Source organism: Canis lupus, chromosome 21, assembly GCF_011100685.1.
Source record: "Canis lupus familiaris isolate Mischka breed German Shepherd chromosome 21, alternate assembly UU_Cfam_GSD_1.0, whole genome shotgun sequence".
NCBI lineage: Eukaryota > Metazoa > Chordata > Mammalia > Carnivora > Canidae > Canis > Canis lupus.
This window is the reverse complement of record NC_049242.1, coordinates 29548130-29569865: the sequence shown is the minus strand read 5'-3', so window position 1 is coordinate 29569865 and position 21736 is coordinate 29548130. Positions and strand designations below refer to the sequence as shown.

At 35.8% G+C, this 21736-nt stretch overlaps 4 protein-coding genes across 4 annotated transcripts in view; 3 read left to right on the top strand and 1 right to left on the bottom strand.

The window, feature by feature from the left end:
• The window catches only part of LOC119864989 (olfactory receptor 52E8-like), a 60969-nt gene that overhangs the window by 20560 nt on the left and 18673 nt on the right, over positions 1-21736 (top strand). The gene's annotated exons all lie outside the window — the stretch shown is intronic.
• Positions 4312-5256, bottom strand: OR52E7 (olfactory receptor family 52 subfamily E member 7). Its single transcript, NM_001388719.1, is given in 1 exon segment — positions 4312-5256. A coding segment is annotated over 1 exon segment (945 nt).
• Positions 10042-10977, top strand: OR52E4 (olfactory receptor family 52 subfamily E member 4). The gene is given in 1 exon segment (NM_001388718.1): positions 10042-10977. A coding segment is annotated over 1 exon segment (936 nt).
• Positions 16720-17661, top strand: OR52E8 (olfactory receptor family 52 subfamily E member 8). Its single transcript, NM_001388717.1, is given in 1 exon segment — positions 16720-17661. A coding segment is annotated over 1 exon segment (942 nt).

Sequence of the window (21736 nt, the reverse complement as noted above, 5' to 3'; positions counted from 1 at the left end):
AATCTTTATAATGAGAAGGATATCCTTAAGTCTAGGCATGTCCCAGAATCCCTGAGCTTTTCCTTCAGAGTCCTCTGGGCATAAACTTGGACTCATGGGTCATTAAGCCCACCTAACTCTTTGTTCCTCCCTACTGCATCTGCAGAGATAGATCACCAGACCAGATATAACTCCTAGCTCAGGGGAGATCATGTCTCCTGAGCTGTTAGGAAGGGAAATATCCTGAAGGGGAGTCTGTATGGGAGATAATATTGTTTCTGTTCCTCTCAGAAGCCATGAAAATATTAAGTTTACACCATTAAGTCTTCAAAGTGTGACTTCTTAGGAAATTGTCAGTAGTGACTCTTCTGCTTTAACATAAATGTGTGAATCCCTGCAGTCTGGGGTTATAATTGTTGTATTAAAAGATGAGAGCCCCTAAAATAGATACATTACACTCCGTGGCAGCAACTCTTATTATTATTATTTTTTAAGAGGTCATACCTGTAGACAATAGTTTCAACTTTCTTCCAATTTGACAAGAATCTCCTGGTGACCTATAACTAATAGTAAACTTTGGATAGGGGCTTTCATGTGTTTTAGTTCTTTTGGCAGGAGGTGAAGGAAACTCCATATTATCCTGAGAAAACAGAATTTAACTAGAACTCAAGTCTAGTTTTCTTGAAGTCTCTTGCCCTGGGTGATGATGGAATAGACTTGCTAGTACCAGGGCATGCCATATCTCAGGAATTTTCTGAATATAGACAGGAAAAGACTGATTGGCAATTGAATACATTAGAAAAATAGTTTTTTATCTTTGAAGTTCAGATAATTCTGAGTGATTAGGAGGGAAGATAATATCTGTGACCAAAAGAATTATGGTTAGATCTGATATGTTCTCCCTTGCATTGCTTCTCTTTTTGATGAATGAAAAGCTTACTCCTTAGCCTCTTTCTGGTCACTCGCTCATGGTATCCATCCTCCCCTCTGTATCAACATTTATCTTTCTGGATCAAATCTGACTAATTTCTACTTTATTTTTATGCTCTCTGCTTCTCCATTATATACTCTGGGCTTTATATGATAAAGTATAGACACCATTGTTGCCAAAGTACTTCAGTGAATGTCCAACCAAACTATAATTCTACTTCATGACTCTCCAAAACATTACACTGTCTTAGGTGACCAAAAATCCTACTTAGGAAATAACTACTGCTCATTTCCACTTTTCTTCAACTTTCTCCAGATTCCCACAATGGCCTTCTGTACAAACCATCCAGATACTATTGCTAGGTCTCTTATTTTTATACCAGTGTGTACTGCTATTATAATGTATACATTTTTCCCCTTGGGTTTTGTGTTCCATCCCTTTCCCGTTTTTTTTTTTTTTTCCACTTTTTTTTTGTGGTTGAATACACATAACATAAAATTTACTATCTCAACCATTTTTAAGTGCACAGTTCAGTAGTATTAAGTACATTTATATTTTTGTGCATCTATAACCACCACTTATCTCCAGAACTTTTTCATTTTGCAAAGACTAAAACTCTGTATCCATTCAAAAATAATTCTCCATAGCTCCCTCACTCCATCCTTTGTCAACTACCATTCTACTTTTAATTTTTTTATCTCTTCTTTTCCCGAATGTCCTGGCCTCTGGTAACCACCTTCTTACTCTGTTACTATGAGTTTGGATTGAAAACATTCCACATAAACCTGAGATCATGTAATATTTATTTTTATCTCACTGGCTTATTTCACTTTGGCTTGATGTCTTCAGGTTCACCCATGTTCTTGTAATGGCAGGATTACCTTATTTTTTTAAATTAAATTTTAGTTAATATGCAGTGCAATATTGGTTTCAGCAGCAGAATTAGGATTTCCTTCTTTTTTTAAGGCAGGATAATATTCCATTAGTTTTATACTAGGGAGTGACCAGAGAGTTTCCACTTCTATGTCAAGGGATATTTGGTACCTCATTACTTTAAGGGATAAAGAATATGAAACTAAATCATACATGTGTAATTAAATGGATGATTATAAAAACTTGTGGATGTGTTAGTTCTTATGACTTCTACTGCTACCTCAATATTAACGCTTCACACTCAGATTGAATGATCATCATTAATAATATACTTTAGATAGTTTTGAGGGTATAGATCCTTTACATCTTTGGTGAGGTTTATTCCTAGGTATCTTATGCTTTTGGGTGCAATTGTAAATGGGATTGACTCCTTAATTTCTCTTTCTTCAGTCTCATTGTGGAGAAAAGGGAACCCTCTTACACTGTTGGTGGGAATGTGAACTGGTGCAGCCACTGTGGAAAACTGTGTGGAGGTTCCTCAAACAGTCAAAAATATACCTGCCCTACGACCCAGCAATTGCACTGTTGGGGATTTACCCCAAAGATACAAATGCAATGAAACGCTGGGACACCTGCACCCCGATGTTTCTAGCAGCAATGGCCACGATAGCCAAACTGTGGAAGGAGCCTCGGTGTCCAACGAAAGATGAATGGATAAAGAAGATGTGGTTTATGTATACAATGGAATATTACTCAGCTATTAGAAATGACAAATACCCACCATTTGCTTCAACGTGGATGGAACTGGAGGGTATTATGCTGAGTGAAGTAAGTCAGTCGGAGAAGGACAAACATTATATGTTCTCATTCATTTGGGGAATATAAATAATAGTGAAAGGGAAAATAAGGGAAGGGAGAAGAAATGTGTGGGAAATATCAGAAAGGGAGACAGAACATAAAGACTGCTAACTCTGGGAAACGAACTAGGGGTGGTGGAAGGGGAGGAGGGCGGGGGGTGGGAGTGAATGGGTGACGGGCACTGGGTGTTATTCTGTATGTTAGTAAACTGAACACCAATAAAAAAAAAAAAATAAATAAAAAAAAAAAAAAAAAAAAAAATAATATACTTTAGAAACATTTGTTTTATATATTAAATTAACAAAAATCATGAAGAATGTCATAGAATTTGGTGAAGTGATTATATGGTAACTTTTGAAGTTAAATTTGACTTTATTGTATCTTATTTACCATTTTTTTTCTGTTGCCATTTTTGAAAACCAAGAATGCACTGTTTCTACTGACTTCATCCATTTTAGAAGCCTGTTGTATTCACTTTTTACCATTACAAGTTTTCTAAGATTCTTTACAATTCAATTTCTTTTTCCATCCCCTTTCTTATATTTGCATTTTTGATGCTCATGAATAATTTTCTTTTTTCTTCTTACATATTTCAATGCTCAACCAAAGCCATCCCATTAAGAACAGATTAATAGGTATTCATCCTTGCTGTCTCTTGCTACTTTGTAGCTAAAGGGTACCCTCTGTATCTCTCCTTTATCACACCAGATACCTCCTCTTTGTTCGCATTACCACTATCCAAATGCTAGTTCTTCCTGAATCATAAAAATATCTAAAAATTAACTTTGTGTTTCACTAATTGTTGATATCTTATCATTTCTATATCTAGTGTGAGATAAGATGTTCTAAAATTCCACACAATCATTTTACTCACCACTTCATAGACTCCACGCTATTTTCTATACAATAAATTCAGGCCACTGAATGCATCTTTTAAACTTTCCAAAATATGGCTCCAATTGTTAAGTAACATTGTCTCTTTTTATTGTCCATATTTTTAACTAAGTGGCCTTATTAGTTGTTGAAAAATATTCCCGTTTACAATTTTCATTTGTTCTATAAGCATTTTTTTAACTCCAAGAAGAGCTATCCAAATGATACAGTATTAAATTTGTCAGTTCAAGAATCAGTGTGTATAATATAGGGATTAGGGTTATAAGGAACTTCATAGAATCTGGAATTTGAGAGCAGAGAAAGGGGAGAAAAACACCAAAAGATCTAGTTTTCCATCTTTTTCTTGCAGAAGATTTAGTAAAAATTGTATTACTTATTTTTAGGCAGTACTTTATTATTTATAGAAACTTTTTGCATTTCACTCAATACTTGTCATTGGCTATGTGATCTCTAGTTGAACACCTCTATGAAGGGAATCTTATTATTAATTGTAAGAGATCTAGAACACCATACAGTTTTAACAGAAGGTTATTTCAGTGAATCAAAGTTCTTGAAATTTACTCTTGTATGTAGTATTCTATCTCAGTGGTCAATGGAGGATATCATTCCAAGTACACATTCAGACACACAGAAACATACATGCCTCCAACAACTACAGACAATATGCTTTTCTGATACACACAAAGTGAATTTTGGTGAAAGAAATTTATATTAATTTTATTATGAATGTTAGTCTTTTCAGACCTTATACCTTCATAACCCGAATGAATTACCCCTCATTCAATCTTTTTTTCAACAAAGAAACTCTGTACCCGGTCCTGGATCTGCTTGGTCCTGATGCCATAAATGACTGGGTTAAGGGCAGGGGGTATGACTACATAGAGATTAGCCAGGAGTATGTGGATATACTGGGGGACATTATGACCAAAGCGGTGAGTAAGAAAGGAAAAGAGAGCTGGACCAAAGAAGGCAAAGATGACACAAATATGGGAACTACAGGTATTCAGAGCCTTCAGGCGAGCATCTTGGGAGGAGAGGTGGAAGACAGCATATAAGATCTTAAAATAAGAGATAATGATGAGAAACACATCCAGAAACAAGATAGAAATATTCCCAAGACCATAGTAGACATTGGCATTAATGCTGGCACAAGCTAGACGTGCCACTCCCATGTGCTCACAATAGGTATGAGGGATGATTCTATGTCCACAGTAAGGCAGCCTCAGGAGGAGAAAAATGATGGGAGCAATCATGAATACGCTTCTTAGAACCACCACCACAGCAATCACACCAATGACTCTGTTGGTGAGGATCATGTTGTACCTGAGGGGGTTGCAAATAGCCACATAGCGATCAAAACCCATGGCAAGAAGTACAATGCTCTCCATGACTGTAAAAAAGTGGACAAAAAAGACTTGAGCAACACAGCACCCAAAGCATAGCTCCTGAAGGTTGAACCAGAAGATACCCAGCATCTTGGGGATGGTAGTTGTAGAGAGACTTAGGTCAATCACTGACAGCATGGCCAGAAAGTAGAACATGGGTTGGTGAAGGCTATGATCAGTCCAGATAACAAACAGAATGATAACATTTCCAATAAGGGCGATCAGATACACAGCACAGAAGGGAAATCCAAGCCAGATTTGTGCAATTTCCAACCCTGGAATCCCCAACAATAGGAATGAAGAAGGGTGGAATTCAGTGACATTGAGAGAAGACATTCTTTTGTGGGCTGATGATGGAATGATTTTTAAAAGTAGTCGCTGTTTCCCATTGGACAATTCATCCACGTTGAACTGAGATCTATAAAAATTGAAAATAAAAATATTTCCTAACAAAGGATTGATTTTAGGAATAAGTTTTTCTAAAGGCCTTTGATTCTTTTCCCCTTTTCAGCACTTCATAAATAATCCCAGTATCACTCCTGACCAGCACCATAAGAGCCTAATGTGTCATGTAGAAGCTAACATTGTGTCTTTCGTGAAATTATAGGTTTAGAAGAATTAAGTGCACTAAATAAAAACTACTAGGAGATAAAAAAATTGAAAATAATAATAACCACCACACTAATCATGGCTATCATTAATTGTGTACCAATGATTTTTCAAACATTGTTGTCATTATTTGTATATATTATCTCATTTAGTTCTCCCCCACAGTTCCATGGCACAAGTTCTGCTGGTATCTGGTTTATGGAATAGAGAGGTTTTGATAAGTCCTTTAACTTCCTATTTCTTACTAAGCTATTAAGCAGCAGAATCAAGATGTGAAATTAGGTGAAACTAAGCTTTGTAACACTGATGTGGACCTGCCTTTGCAAATTTGTTAGTGGAAGTAGTGAAAAGTGGGAGAAAGAAAAATAAGAAGGGAAATAAAGGACCTAGAATAACCAAACTAATTCAAAGAAGAATTTGGAATATTTGCAAATCAACTATTGAGATTGTCTATAAAACTATGATGATTATGACTGTGTTACTGTTAAAAAAATAAGAAAAAGAAAAAGAGACAATGGAACAGAACTGAGAATCTAGTGGCAGATCCACACAATTCTTAGGGTCCAGATATCTAAAATTAAGGTATTTCCAAGTAGGAAGTTAAGATAAATTGGCAAGGAGGAATGATAATCTTCCTCAGATGAAATTCTTTCTGAAGAACCTGTTGGCCTCTATAACTATTGAGAGGTAGATGTGATATCAGATCTCATCTGCTGCCTGGAGCTGGTTACACAGCAGTGTGAGGGCATAGTTCTTGATACTGTCCTTATTTCTGATAAGTGAGTTTATAACTGCAAGTTCAGGAAGGTTCCCAAACTACCCCCAAGTTTAATAATCTACTAAAAGGAGTCACAGAACTCACTGAAAGCTATTATACTCATGGTTACAGTTTATTCTAGGGAAAGATTAAAATCAAACAAAGGAAGAGATACTGAGGACAGAGTGTGAAGTTTATAAATATGAAGCATCCTTTGTCCTCCCCCATGGAATCAGGATGAGTTACCTCCTGGCATTAATGTGTGACAATATGTATAGAGTCATACTGTCAACCAGGAAGCTCACCTGAGCTTTGGTGTCCAGAGTTTTACTGGAGCTTCATTAAGCATACATGATTGATTGATTGCGCAGATGGTTGAACTTAATCTTCAGATTAAATGATACCACATGACCCAAAGTCCCCACCTAAAGTTATATTGTTAGTATTTATGGCATGGCTAGCTCTTATGTTAAGATCTGGTTTGGGGGATCCCTGGGTGGCTCAGCGGTTTAGCACCTGCCTTTGGCCCAGGGCGCGATCCTGGAGTTCCGGGATGGAGTCCTGCCTCGGGGTCTCGGCATGGAGCCTGCTTCTCCTTCTGCCTATGTCTCTGCCTCTCTCTCTCTCTCTGTCTATAATAAATAAATAAATAAATAAATAAATAAATAAATAAATAATAAATAAATAAATAAATAAATCTTAAAAAAAAAAGATCTGGTTTGACCACCCCCCCACCCTAAATTCCTATCAGATATGACAAGATTACTTTCTAGAAGCCAAGAACAAAAGCCAAACCCCTCTTTGAATAAGGCAAAATTACTTACTCTACATCTACTCATTTAGTTCCAAAGATATTTTTGGTTTTGCTGTAGCTATGCTTTCTACCTCCTGGCTTATCTTGGGTCATGGTAACAGTCATAAAGTCAGGTCTCGCAATAATGAAGTTTGAATTCAGTTTAATCTTTTTGAAATACAAAGCATAGAGAGAGATCAACAGCTGATAACCATATTTTATCCTTTTTTATATTAATGTGTAGAGTCAGTCTAACTATAAAGGAATTCAAGCTCATTACTCTATCCTTACTTGCCTACTCTGGCTTGTTTTTTTTTTTTTTTTTTTTTTTTTTCTCTACGTCTCAGTCACTATCAAGGCAATATGGATAGAAAAAAGAGGCAAAAGTAGATAGCATTTAATATCACTGGCGTTGTGGCATGGATGCAATCCTGATTCTGTTCTTGCTAGATGAGGTTTAATGTGCCTGAAACAATGTAGGTGCTAGCAGATATTTCCTCTCCAACTTTTTGCTATTTTAGTCTTCTTCCTACCTCTGCCCAGACCAGTGATCTGTGCCACTTTATTCCCGACCTCAATTCTCTAGGTCTTAACTCAATTTCTGTGAAACCAATTCCAGTCTTTTTAAAAATTCATTTTTATTGGTGTTCAATTTGCCAACATATAGAATAACACGCAGTGCTCATCCCATCAAGTGCCCCCCTCAGTGCCCATCACCCAGTCACCCCTACCCCCCGCCCACCTCCCTTTCTACAACCCCTTGTTCGTTTCCCAGAGTTAGGAGTCTCTCATGTTCTGTCTCCCTTTCTGATATTTCCCACTCACTTTTTCTCTTTTCCCCTTTATTCCCTTTCACTATTTTAAGCATACATTGCAAACTCACTGATCACAAACACTTACCAAGTTCCCTATCTTCTATCTTAGGGAGTCATTTGGCAACTCAATTCAGTTACTGAAATTTACATATGTATATATATACTTTCAATATGCAGTAAGAGGTATTAACAAAATGTTGTTGTGTGTGTTAAGCGAATTTATAATGAAATCTCCAGGTGCCAGAGAGTCTGAGAAATTGAAATGAAAATGAGTAGAAATTCCCTTTGGTCATGACACCAGCTGAGACAGTCTAGGGAAATCTCAGTGAACCTTGCTGTCTGCTACTCAGTCAACTGCCAGTTCTTGTTATTTCACATAATTATGGTAGATAGGGGTGCCTGTGTGGCTCAGCTGTTGAGCGCCTGCCCAGGGCATGATCCTGAAGTCCCAGAAATGAATCCCATATCAGGCTCCCTTCATGGAACCCGCTTCTCTCTCTGCCTGTGTCTCGCCTTTCTCTATGTCTCTCATGAATAAGTAAATAAATAAAATTTTAAAAATATATATATTTATGATAGGTAGTATTTTCTCTTTTTCTCCTTCCTTTTTCCTTATTCTCTGGCTTTATTCTATGAAACGCTTAGACTAATTCTTTGGACTTTGTTAGTTATCATCTATCTATCTATCTATCTATCTATCTATCTATCAATCATCTATCTATCTATCTATCTATCTATCTATCATCTACCTATCTATGTATATATATAACCAGCAGTTCTTTCTTTATTGTAAAATATGCATAAAAGTTACCATTTTAGCCATTTTAAAGTTTAAAATTCAGTGGCACTTAGTACATTTATATCACTGTACAACTGTTACCACTATCTATTTCTATAAAATTTCATCACTTCAGAAGGAAATCCTGTGTCCATTAAGAAATTAATTCTCATTCTTCCACCTCTAGGCACCAGATCAGATCTACTGTCACATTTCTCTTAACAGTTACAGAAGTCAAAAGTTATTGAAAAAGAACTTCATATGGTAAACTTCACAGATTAACATCCACTTTTACCAACTTATCTTAAATTCCTACTTAGGGATAGAAATTTTCAAAATGTGGTCTACATATACAATGGAATATTAACCAGCCTTAAAAAAGAAGGAAATCTTGCCATTGTAACAATATAGATGAACGTAAGGACATCATACTAAAGTTAAATAAGTCACATAAAGACAACTATTTGAAGATCTCAGTTTTTATGGAATATTAAAAAAAAAAAGCCAAACTCATAGTAATAGGAAGTAGAATGCTGGTTAGCAGAGCCTGGCACATGAGTCAAAAGAGGATATTAAAAAAAAAAAAAAGTAGAATGGTAGTGACTAGAGATGGTGAGGAATTATTGTAAATGGGTAAAGATTTTCAGCTTTTGCCAAATGAAAAAGTTCTGTAGATAGTGGTATTGGTTGTACAACAATATGAATGTCCTTAATATTACTGAAACTTATACTTAAAAATGGTTAAGATATGTAATGAGCATTAGATATTATATAAATCTGATGAATCACTGATCTCTACCTCTGAAACAAATATACATTATATTTTTATTAATTCCATTTAAATTAAAAAATGGTTAAGATAGTAAATTTTATGTTATGTATATTCTATCACAATAAAATTAGAAAAAATTGGGAAAAATAAAAAGATAGTAAAGATTAAACGAAAGAAAAAATGTGTATTATATGATAGCAGTGCACACTAATACGAAAATACAAGAGATGTAGAGATCATAACTGAATATTTCATACAGAAGACCATCATGGAGGACATCGAATTGAATGAAAATAGGTATGTACTACAATGTGAAATACTCTCGGTTCCTTCAAAGATCTCATATTATGATAAATCTAAGGTACAGATAATATCACCATGAAGAATCTCAGAACAATAATGTGTACTAAGAAAGTTATTCAATTACCTTCTGGAAAGAAGGGACTCTCTAATGTTTGTAATCAACCACTCCCGCCATTACCTCTAGCATACCAATTAAATTTTTTTTTCACTTTCTAGGACCTTGATAAGAAAAGACCATAAAGAGACTGAGATTCCCTACACCTTAATGGGAATTCAGTGACACTTGCTAGGAGAATGACTTCCATCAATGACACTCAGTTCCATCCCCCCTTCTTTCACCTGCTAGGAATCCCAGGGCTGGAAACTGTCCACATCTGGATTGCTTTCCCATTCTGTGTTGTGTATCTGATTGCCCTCGTGGGGAACATCTCCATCCTGTTTGCAATCAAGACTGAACACAGTCTCCACCAGCCCATGTTCTACTTCCTGGCCATGTTGTCTATGATCGATCTGGGTCTGTCCACGTCCACCATCCCCAAAATGCTGAGCATCTTCTGGTTCAACCTCCAAGAGATCAGCTTCAGGGGCTGCCTTACTCAGATGTTCTTCATCCACATGTTCACAGGCATGGAGACTGTTCTCCTGGTGGCCATGGCTTATGACCGCTTTGTTGCCATCTGCAACCCTCTCCAGTACACCATGATCCTCACCAATAAAACAATCGGCATCCTCGCCTCTGTTGTTGTTGGAAGAAATTTAATTCTGGTGACTCCATTTGTGTTTCTCATTCTGAGGCTGCCCTTCTGTGGGCATCACGTCATCCCTCATACGTACTGTGAGCACATGGGTCTTGCCCGGTTGGCCTGTGCACCCATCAAGGTCAACATTATCTATGGGCTCATGGTGATTTCCAATATCATTGTGGATGTGATCCTGATTGCTTCGTCCTATGTGCTTATCCTTCAAGCTGTTTTCCGCCTTCCTTCTCGGGATGCCCGACTAAAGGCTCTCAATACCTGTGGTTCTCATGTCTGTGTCATGCTGTGCTTTTACACACCGGCATTTTTTTCTTTCATGACACACCGTTTTGGTCGAAACATCCCCCGCTATATCCATATCCTTTTAGCTAATCTATATGTGGTTGTCCCACCTGCCCTCAACCCAGTCATCTATGGAGTCAGGACCAAGCAGATCCGAGAGACAGTTGTGAAGATATTTGTACAGAAATAAGAGCTCTGTGTCAACATTGGAAGGCATAGCCACCTACCACCCACATTTTAATAGTCTCACCTCACCCCTGTTTTAGATTTCCTGTTAGAGTAGACAGTAGCAGCCATATTTTTATTTTTTATTGGAAATTCATTTAGAGTTGGGAGACAAGCCAAAGCTACCTCTGCTGCCCATTTTGCTCACCCACCCCATGAAACCAGACTAAGGCAAAGCACTGAAGGGAAGGGAAGATGTCCTGGAGGCAGCAGAGGTTTGGGAGTAGAATGACTGGTGAGAAAGGGTGAGAACTCTCTCATTTTTCCATGTGTCTCTTCTTTAGGTAAGTTTAGACCCTGTAGGAACCCTGATCTAATAATGTCATTTTCAGGTGAAAAAAAATCATAAAGTGTAAGCCTTGGCTCAGTGACGATGTTTAATTTAAATTAGAGCATCTGTTCTATAGATTTGTATTCTGTATATTAGTCCTCAAGTTTTGTCTTCTTTCTTTAGAGTTATTACTCATTTTTAAAAATATCATTTCTTATTTTTATTTAAATGTTCCCATCTTGTTCTTATTGGCATTCTTGCTCCCTTTTTCTTCGTAATATGATTCTTCCAATTTTCCTCTTTCTGTTTTTTTCTCCCTCTTTTTCTCTTTCTTTCTTTCTTTCTTTCTTTCTTTCTTTCTTTCTTTCTTTCTTTCTTTCTTTCTTTCTCTTTCTTTCTTTCTTTCTTTCTTTCTTTCTTTCTTTCTTTCTTTCTTTCTTTCTTTCTTTCTTTCTTTCTTTCTTTCTTTCTTTCTTTCTTTCTTTCTTTCTTTCTTTTCTTTCTCTTCCTCACTCTATCCAATATATTCAGCCTTTTGGATCGAGGAATGTAAGAGACTACAGTTTAGGATTAAGGATACATAATATTATTTTCTCACTTGAAGCTAAGTCATATTAAATTTGAATAATTGTATGAGTTCTGTGTCTAGTTCCAATTGAATTATACCTAAAATTTCCCTTGTTTGCTACAATTTATATTCAAGATTTTAGAAAGTTTGGAAAAGGAAATTAGGATCATTATATGATTTAAACACAAAGGCAGTCTTGGTATTAAACTCAGAATAATCTCAGTGTAATTTATTAATCCTGTAGATTTCCAAAATATAGTCCTATTCCTAAACTCTGGATATAGCTAGAGAATACAGTTTCCTCCTATAGCAGGGTTTTATAGCTTTTAATATATAAATATCATACTTACAGAATATCTGGATGGCTCAGTGGTTGAGCATCTGCCTTGGGCTCAGGGAGTGATCTGGGTCCTGGGATGGAGTCCCTCATCATTCTCCTTGTAGGCAGCCTGCTTCTTCCTCTGCCTATGTCTCTGCCTCTCTCTGTGTGTCTGCCATGAATAAATAAATAAAATCTTAAAAAAAAAACCCAAGACCAAAAAACATATACTTCCTTGGTTTCAATTTTCGTAAGTATATATGTTATTATTTTTAATTGCTGTTGTAAATGGAATTTTATTCTTAATCTGTTTTTTTAGATTATTCATTGCTAGTATATGGAAATATATCTGATTCTTGTATGTTGAAATTGTATTGTGTAACTTTGCTGAATTCATTTATTAGCTTTAATAAAATCCTTTACATAAGATTATATCACGAGTAGAGATAGTTTACTCTTTCCTTTTATATTTTAATGAGTTTTTCTTGCCTAATTGCTGTAGTTAGAACTCCCAGAAAATTTTTAGATAGCAATGTTGAAAGGAAGCATTCTTGTGTATGAACTTAGGGAGAATGTTTTTAGTCTTTCACCATTGAGTATGATACAAACTATAGTTTTCTGGTTTTTTCCTCCCCAATGAATACCCTTTTTCATGTCGAGGAATTTCCTTATATTCTTAGTTTGTTGAGGAATTTTATTATGAAAGGTTTCTAGATTTTATCAAATGTTCTTTCTGCATCATTGAGAGAGTCATGTTTCTTTTTCCTTTATACCGTTAATGTTAGGTAATATATTTATTGATTCTCTTATCTTGAATCACCTTGCATTTTTGTGATAAACCAAGCTAGATTATCCTTTTATTACGCTGTTGCATTTGGTTTGCTGTAGTTTGTTGAAGATTTTAAAATCTATATTCATAGGAATATTTTTGTATAATTTTTTAAATTAAAAATATGTACAATCTGCAAAGTAACAACAACCTCACCCATCCCGTGATGTGTGTGTGTGTGTGTGTGTGTGTGAGAGAGAGAGAGAGAGAGAGAGAGAGAGAGAGAGAAATGACTTCTTGAGTATACCAGATATTTTCTATCGTAATGAACTGCATTCTGCATTTTAATATTATTTCCTCAGTCACCCAAAGATGACAGATTAGGGATTTCTTCCTGGGCATGCGCATAGTCATGTACATGTTCATGGCTTTATTGTTTAGGAATATTTCAGAACTTCGAAAAACCCTGTAGATCAATTCATTCCCCACCTTTTCCTTTTAAGTCAATCTCCTTTTAGCTCGAACTAATATTTTTGCTTCAGGAAGCTGCAGTGTTAAATAATTTCTATTTCTTCTTTTTGACTAATAGCCCAGGGAAAAGACTGTTCATAGGAAAAGAGCTTCAATTCAGGTCAAATAAATATGCACCCTCTAAGGGGATGCTTCCTGCAACTGCCAGGCAGGTCAAATAATTACAGTCCTCTGGGAGTAGATCTCCAGGATATTATTTATCCCAACCCCAGAGGAAGTAGGGCTGTAAGAAAAATATAAATATCTTCTATTCAGCATAATAAGAGACATGTCCTAAGAAGATACCTTGGAATGTTACTTAGAGATTTAGAGACCAATGTAAGTCATATCATGATTAAATTGACTAAAGCTCTGTCAGGTATAGTAAAGGTAACTAATAAGTGTTTTTGAATTAATAAATTGGTGAATAAGTGAATAATGAAGAATGGCCCTGAAGGATAGACTTTTTTTTTTTTTTGAAAATAACACCTAGGAAAATGAAGTGTCTAAGGAAAGAAGGATAAGATGCAGGAAAGCAGGATGGCCACGAGACTACAAGATTAGGCAAGGATAGGGAAGCAGGTGTCCACCATCTCTCCTCCTTCTGCTGACAATTCCAGGAAATGGTAAAATGTGGATACTAGGATGTGGTGGAGCTTGATGGAATAACATCAAGTAAGAAGATGACACATGGAGGAAATGGCTGCTGGTTAGGTGGATATAATGCCATGTAGTACCTTAGAGTTAAGAGGTTAAATGAGGGACTGAGATGGAGTCTTATTTCTAAATCCGGGAGAGATTGGAAGATATATGGATAGATAATGAAATAGTTACAGAATGATAAGTGATTGGTTGCTTTGATCAATGTTTACTGACTGAAAATGAGGTTTTCTCAGAAGGACTAATTTTCAAGCTTTCCTAGAAAATCTAACGAAATACTTGGGATAGGTTTTCCTAGGGATGTAGCCCTATTTTATATTCTTAGTTTCTATTGTAGGGAGCCCCAGGACTCCAATTCAGAGTTTGCTCATCAACCTACTGAATTTCTGGAAAAGGTCATCAAGATGATAACAGATTCCTTTTTTTGTGCCTCCACTGGCCACTCTGGTTGTATTTCCACTTTCTCCTTGCTCTTCACCCCATCTAGAACAAAATTTATGTTCTTTGTTAGCTGAATAATTGTTCTGTGAGTCTTAGCATTAGTCTAATCTTCTTTATGGAATTTTTCTTGGTCCACCTCCACACCCACAACATTCTGTACACACTTCTAACATAGCACTTGCTATCCAATTTTTAAATTTCATCTTTAGAATTTTATCTCCCTTACCACTTAATGGCCTCCTTGAGGGCTTGTGACAAGTTTCCTAATCAATGATGGTGCATAAAGGATCTCCTAAATATTTGTTGGAATAAACTGTGAAGAACACTTCTTCACTTAACCTGTATATTCTCCACTAATGGAAGACAGAAAACTGCCTCTGATAGTTACACATTACAAAATTGAGAACTTCAATTATCTCCTCCCTAGCCCTAAGTTTACTTACACATGTATACACATACAGATATCTATTTCCTGAGAAAACTTCCCCAATTTTGAAATTCTCTCTCTCTCTCTCTTTCTTTACTACTCTTCATAGATTTCAATTAGGTGCAGTTAGAAAGGTATTTATCTTGGCATGGGTTTAAAATAGAATGTACTGACCTTTATATGCATTTGTCTGTAATGGATGTCTGTCATTTCTGACTTATACCAACACCCAAGTAATCCTAAAGTTGAATCAAAGCTTTCTGCAGTTAGACACGTCACAATCAGTTCTAAATTTTCTATATGACTAGTTTTTCCCAAATAAACTGTGAAGTAATGAAACTCTTCCTTGTTTGTTTAAAATTTTTAATTTACTATAAATAAATTCAGAATTCCCACATATTCTGAATGAGTGCTATAAAACAAAATCACTTGATACTTCCTCTTTCAATGTTACTTTAAGGGAGACATCTGTAAAGACATGAGTGGCAGGGTAGAATCTTGGTAGAAATTGAATTTTAGGATGTCTAAGATGCTCCTGATCTCCCCCCATGGATATATGGGAGAGATAATTTGAAAGCCCGGAATATTTCATCTTCCTTCCCCCAGATGGCCTATATCTAGACATGTTATTTATTGGATACTTTTACTTATGATAAGTTTTTCTAGATCAAAATAATCTCTCAATTTAGTTTCATCATCATTACAAAATACTTTTTGTCAAATATCTCCTCTTAGTCATTGTTTATTTTTTAAATCCAATAGGTAACTTTTTTTCAAGAACAACTGAGTTGTTTTCTAAAATATGACATTGAAATTATTTGCTGTCCTGTCTCTTCTTTTTTTGTCCTGTCTCTTCTTAATTAGTTCCTCTTTTATGAATTTCTTAAATTAAGAACTTTTATGTGGTAGAATTTTTTTCAAGCATATGAACAAACAAATGGTTTCTTCTGCTCTAAAAACTAGACCACCTAATATTCACAAGCACCCATAAAATGTATAAACACACATATGCACACATAAACACAGAATCATGTACACTACATTTTGGGGTTTTTAGATTCCCAAATAGGGGAATGATTGGGATTATAATTACCAAAGAAAGCACTATCTACATTAAGTAAAAATATGTGGACTCGATCAAATACATAATCTATGGAATTTAACCTTTCCTGTTTATTTCTGATTACACTCCAGAGTTTGAATTTCAACTGTACAGAGGATGTTCTTCTGCCCTCTTGTCTTTATGTTGCTTTTCTTATTAGGGATAGTGGCAGCAGATTAAGACTGGTTTTGTTCCTGGTAATGTGTGATGCTCAGGAGAGAAGAGCACAAAGTGAAGTGTCTTTAATCTCCTTTCATTCTTAAAAAAATTGAAATATAATTGACATAAAAAAACTATGTAAATTCAAGGTGCATAGTGTGTTGATTCAATGGATTTATATATTGCAGTATGATTACAACCATAGATTTAGCTATCACTCCTATCATATCACTTAATTATCAATTGCTTGTTTTGGTGAGAACATTTAAGATATAGTCTTTGAGCAATTTTGAAGTATATAATATGGTATCATTGACTAAAATAATTACTTAATTCCTTTCTGAATTAGAATGAGAGAAGATCAAAATGTTCTTTTGCATTTTGCCATAATCTGGTCAAAGGAATAAGAGGAGAAGAATTCACTAATGAGAAGTCAATAATTATATGCACAACAGAATTGTGCAAAAGTTCGCCAGAAAGAATGGCTACACCTAATGACACCCAGTTCCATCCCTCTTCCTTCCTTCTCCTGGGTATTCCAGGGCTAGAAGATGTGCATTTCTGGATCGGATTTCCCTTTTTCTTTGTGTATCTTGTTGCACTCCTGGGGAATGCTGCTGTACTGTTTGTGATCCAGACTGAGCATAGTCTCCATGAGCCCATGTACTACTTTCTGGCCATGTTGGACTCCATTGATCTGGGCTTGTCCACAGCCACCATCCCCAAAATGTTGGGCATCTTCTGGTTCAGCCTCAGAGATATATCTTTTGAAAGCTGTCTTTCCCAGATGTTCTTCATCCATTTCTTCACTGCCATGGAGAGCATTGTGTTGGTGGCCATGGCCTTTGACCGCTACATTGCCATTTGTAAACCTCTTCGGTACACCATGATCCTCACCAGCAAAATCATCATCATCATTGCAGGCATTGCTATTCTGAGGAGTCTTTGCATGGTGATCCCACTGGTGTTTCTCCTCCTGAGGCTGCCCTTCTGTGGGCACCATATCATCCCTCATACCTATTGTGAACACATGGGCATTGCCCGTCTGGCTTGTGCCAGCATCAAAGTCAACATTCTATTTGGCCTTGGCAACATTTCTCTCTTATTATTGGATGTGCTCCTTATAATTCTCTCCTATGTCAGGATCCTCCATGCTGTCTTCTGTTTGCCCTCCAGGGAGGCTCGACTCAAAGCTCTCAACACCTGTGGCTCCCACATTGGTGTTATCTTAGCCTTTTTCACTCCAGCCTTTTTCTCTTTCTTGACACATCGATTTGGCCACAATATTCCTCAATATATTCACATTTTCTTGGCTAATCTGTATGTAGTTGTTCCACCAGCTTTCAATCCTGTAATTTATGGGGTCAGGACCAAGCAGATCAGGGAGCGAGTCCTGAGGGTTTTCTTTAGGACAGATAGCTAATCAGTCTTGGAAGGTCTCTGTTATATTTCATGTGTCCTGCATTATAAAAAGTAAAGTTACCTTAATTCTAACCCAGTAGGAAAGAGATGAATTATAGGGGAATATTAAGACCAATAATATTATTTATCCAGAAACTGAAACTTTCTTTAATAGTAATAATAGAATGTTGGTGATGATATTAAAATTTATACAAATCTAGTTTATAAGTATTTCCATTTATATTGTTGGATTCTCAAGATAGTACTTTAAAATATATAGCACTTCCTCCACTTTTGAGATGAATATATTTATATTTAAAAACCATAAGTGATTTATTCAAATTCATTCCATCATTAGTAGGAAGTTGTCATATAAGCCAAAGAGATGTTTTCAAGTTGCAACCCTCCTATATTCCAAGGGGTTTATTAATTGAACAAAATGTAGGTTACCATTGATAATATCTAATAGGTTATAAAGAAGTAATGTGGTAGCTAGAAGTATAAAAAATAATAATATCTTACACTAATATAACATACCTATGCATTGTGAATGCAGTATATATAGAGGTAGATGTCATTATTTTATAAACGTATATGCATATAGTGCTCACTACAATCCTCAGTAGTTATATCATTTTCCTCATGTATATAGGGAAGCCAGCATAATCATGAATTTAGAAATTAAATAAAAGAAAAAGAAAATAATGGAGACTTAGACTGGCTTATGCATTCTTAAATTAATATATTTAATTTATTGAACTATTTCTATAAATGATATTTAGTTAATATAATCATTATATGTATCTATCCATCTATATTAAATTTTGGAATGCTGCATGTGTCTATTTTAAAACATTAAAACAGGTAAGGACACAATCTATTGTCTTTAAGTACTTATATTAGGAAAGTTAGTTCTGAATTAGTTTAGAGAAATAAAAATTTCAGAGAAATAAACTTTTTGAAAGGTGTGGTCATTAACTGTTCCATTCATGGAAGGCTGTAAAATTTTGGAGGAAGACTGTTTTAAGAATATCTTGAGTAAATGCTCTTTATATCTACTTTCTATGCCTTTTATATAGTTAAGATAAAGAAACAGGCAGTAGACTATACTGGTGGCATGCTGAGGAATATATAAAGTAAAATACTTAATTCAACTATGATTCAGTGATCTCCTGGAGCAGTCAGTCATTATGTCAATTATTAGATGACCAGATGAAAGCAGGATGCACTATGCAGAAATATCTGTGCCTTCTAACCATAGACACTATAAAATAATAGAGCACTCTCTGCCCTGGAAGCACAGAAGCCCCAAGGCTTTAATTCACAAATGGGAAGTTGAAAAAACAGCTTCATTTATGTCTCTTTGCTTTTGAGTGTCCTTAATAGGAATGTGTGCCAAACCAGATTTGGTACAGTTGTCAAAAATTCCAAATCACAAATTGGCTACCTGAGGGGGAAGTAAGATAAACACTAATGGAATTGGCAGAGACCAATGCTGAGGCTAGTGTGAGGAACGGGGAGACTAGAAGGCATTTTTAGATCATTGCATCCTGTCCTCTGTCCAAAGACTTCCGAGTATTTAGGCTCAGTTTCTGTCCTTTTCCTGTGGTAGGTTTCAGGGAGTGATGACATGGCACCTCACTCTTTTGGCTCTAAGTGTTATGTGAATCTTCTCTCCTTAGAGCTGGCTCAGTGACACAGAACAGGCAGTTATTGATGAAGTTTAGGCTGGGAGATTGTAGAAGTACTTGATGGTTCCATTCTTAGAGAATATTCTCAGACGATGGTAATGTGACTGAGTCTACTCCAAAGGAACCTATGTGGAAGTGGCAGCTACAGAGGAATTTGGAGAAAGATAGAGCTCAGCCTGGTGGGGGAGGGTAGAGAGAGAAGAGTTATCAAGGCATGTGGATAGTGAATGGATAAAGAAGATGTGGTTTATGTATACAATGGAATATTATTCAGCCATTAGAAATGACAAATACCCACCATTTGCTTCGACGTGGACGGAACTGGAGGGTATTATGCTGAGTGAAATAAGTCAATCGGAGAAGGACAAACATTATATGGTCTCATTCATTTGGGGAATATAAATAATAGTGAAAGGGAATAGAGGGGAAGGGAGAAGAAATGGGTGGGAAATATTAGAAAGGGAGACAGAACATGAGAGATTCCTAACTCTGGGAAACGAAGTAGGGGTGGTGGAAGGGGAGGTGGGTGGGGGGTGGGGGTGACTGGGTGACGGGCACTGAGGGGGGCACTTGACAGGATGAGCCCTGGGTGTTATTCTGTATGTTGGTAAATTGAACACCAATAAAAAATAAATTTATTATTAAAAAAAGAGAAAGAAATCACCTGGTGAAAAGTAAAATGGATAAATAAAAAGGATTGCAAGAGTGAATTGGTAGATATGTATTCTTTCTCAATCACATTCAGAGAAAAGTCCCAGAGATCCCAAATACATTTTCATTATTGTTTTTGTCTCTGTATCTTCCTCTGGTTTTGTTTTGTCTTTCTCTCTCAGAATTGCTAGTTATAACAGTTTAAAAATGTGTGTTCTCTGTACGTGTATGAGTGCTTATGTGTGTCTTTAAGAATGATTCTGTTGATGTGTTCATAGAAAGAGCAGATGGTGTTTAAATTGACTGGTGTGGATTGAATGTATATTAATTATGTCTCAGCCATTCAACCAGCACATCTAAATTGTGACGAACAAGATTTTTCTCTGAATGAATTATTTCTCCAAAATAATTCTAAACCCATGGGATTTATTGGGGCACAACATTTATTAATGGGGGGGAGAGTTTATTAGGAGTCATTGAGAAGCATTCTTGGACATTATGACCATTCTGGTAAAATTATAAATAAATGGTCACTAAACATTCTAATGGTGGTAATGAGGAACAGAGAAAGTTTGGCAGGATAGGGGTGCTCCAGGCTGAGGAAACATGAAATAACACTGCAGATTCAAGGATTTTTCTAATGGATCGATTGATGTAAAAGATAAATTCTCTCAGTTGAGTTTTTAGATGCTGGCATTGGCCAAAGGATAGATACCTTTACAAGCAAAGCTGATAAATTTGAACTGTACCTATCCCTGTGGATGATATAGGCCTAACAATCCCTTTAAGCAGAGAGCAAAGGTAATTTGACCTAAATTTTAGAAAATTATTTTGGCTAGAGAGGGATTGATACTCAGATACTTGAGCCTGAATTACTATGTCAGTTCCAGAATTCTGGCAGTGTTTTTCTATTTGGGAAACCCCTGACTGTGAAGAAATTCCTTAATTATTTATTTATGTGAGATCAGGTACCTTATCCTTTGCATTTTGTGCTTTCATCTAAAACAATCATCTGTCTCCTCACTACAGTGTCTCTGAAGATGAACATAAAGCTCTTCTTCCTCAGAAATTGACATTATTTTATATCTTCAAGTGAATTTTAGAGTGCAAGAAGAGATTAGTTGTATAGAAATGGGTGGAAGAAAGGAAGTAAGAAAAACATATTTCTGAGATCTTCATTTTTTATAATACTTTGTATATTTAATCTCAATCCGCAGATTATTTTGTATTTTTGATTTCATTAAGGTGAATTTCATATTTATTATTTTTCATCTATTTTGTTTTAAATTTGTTATTTATTGATTTAAGTTTTTATTTAAATTCATTATTTACCATACAGTGTAATAGTAGTTTCAGGTGTACAATATAGAGATTCAGCAATTCCATATATCAACCGGTACTCATCACAAGTGCACTCCTTAATCTCCATCACCCATTTAACCCAACTCCCTCACCTACCTCCCCTCTGTTAACCATCAATCTGTTCTCTGTAGTTAAAAGTCCATTTCTTGGTTTGCCTCTTTTTCTTTTTCCCCTTTGTTTTATTTCTTAAATTCCACATATAAGTGAAATCATATGGTGTTTGTCTCTCTTATTTAACTTAGCATTATGTTCTCTAGCTCCATCCATGTTGTTATAAATGCAAGATTTCATTCTTTTTTATGGGTAATATTCCATTGTATCCATTCATTTGTTAAGGGACACTTGTGCTCTTTCCACAATTTGGCTATTGTTGATAATGCTGCTATAAACATC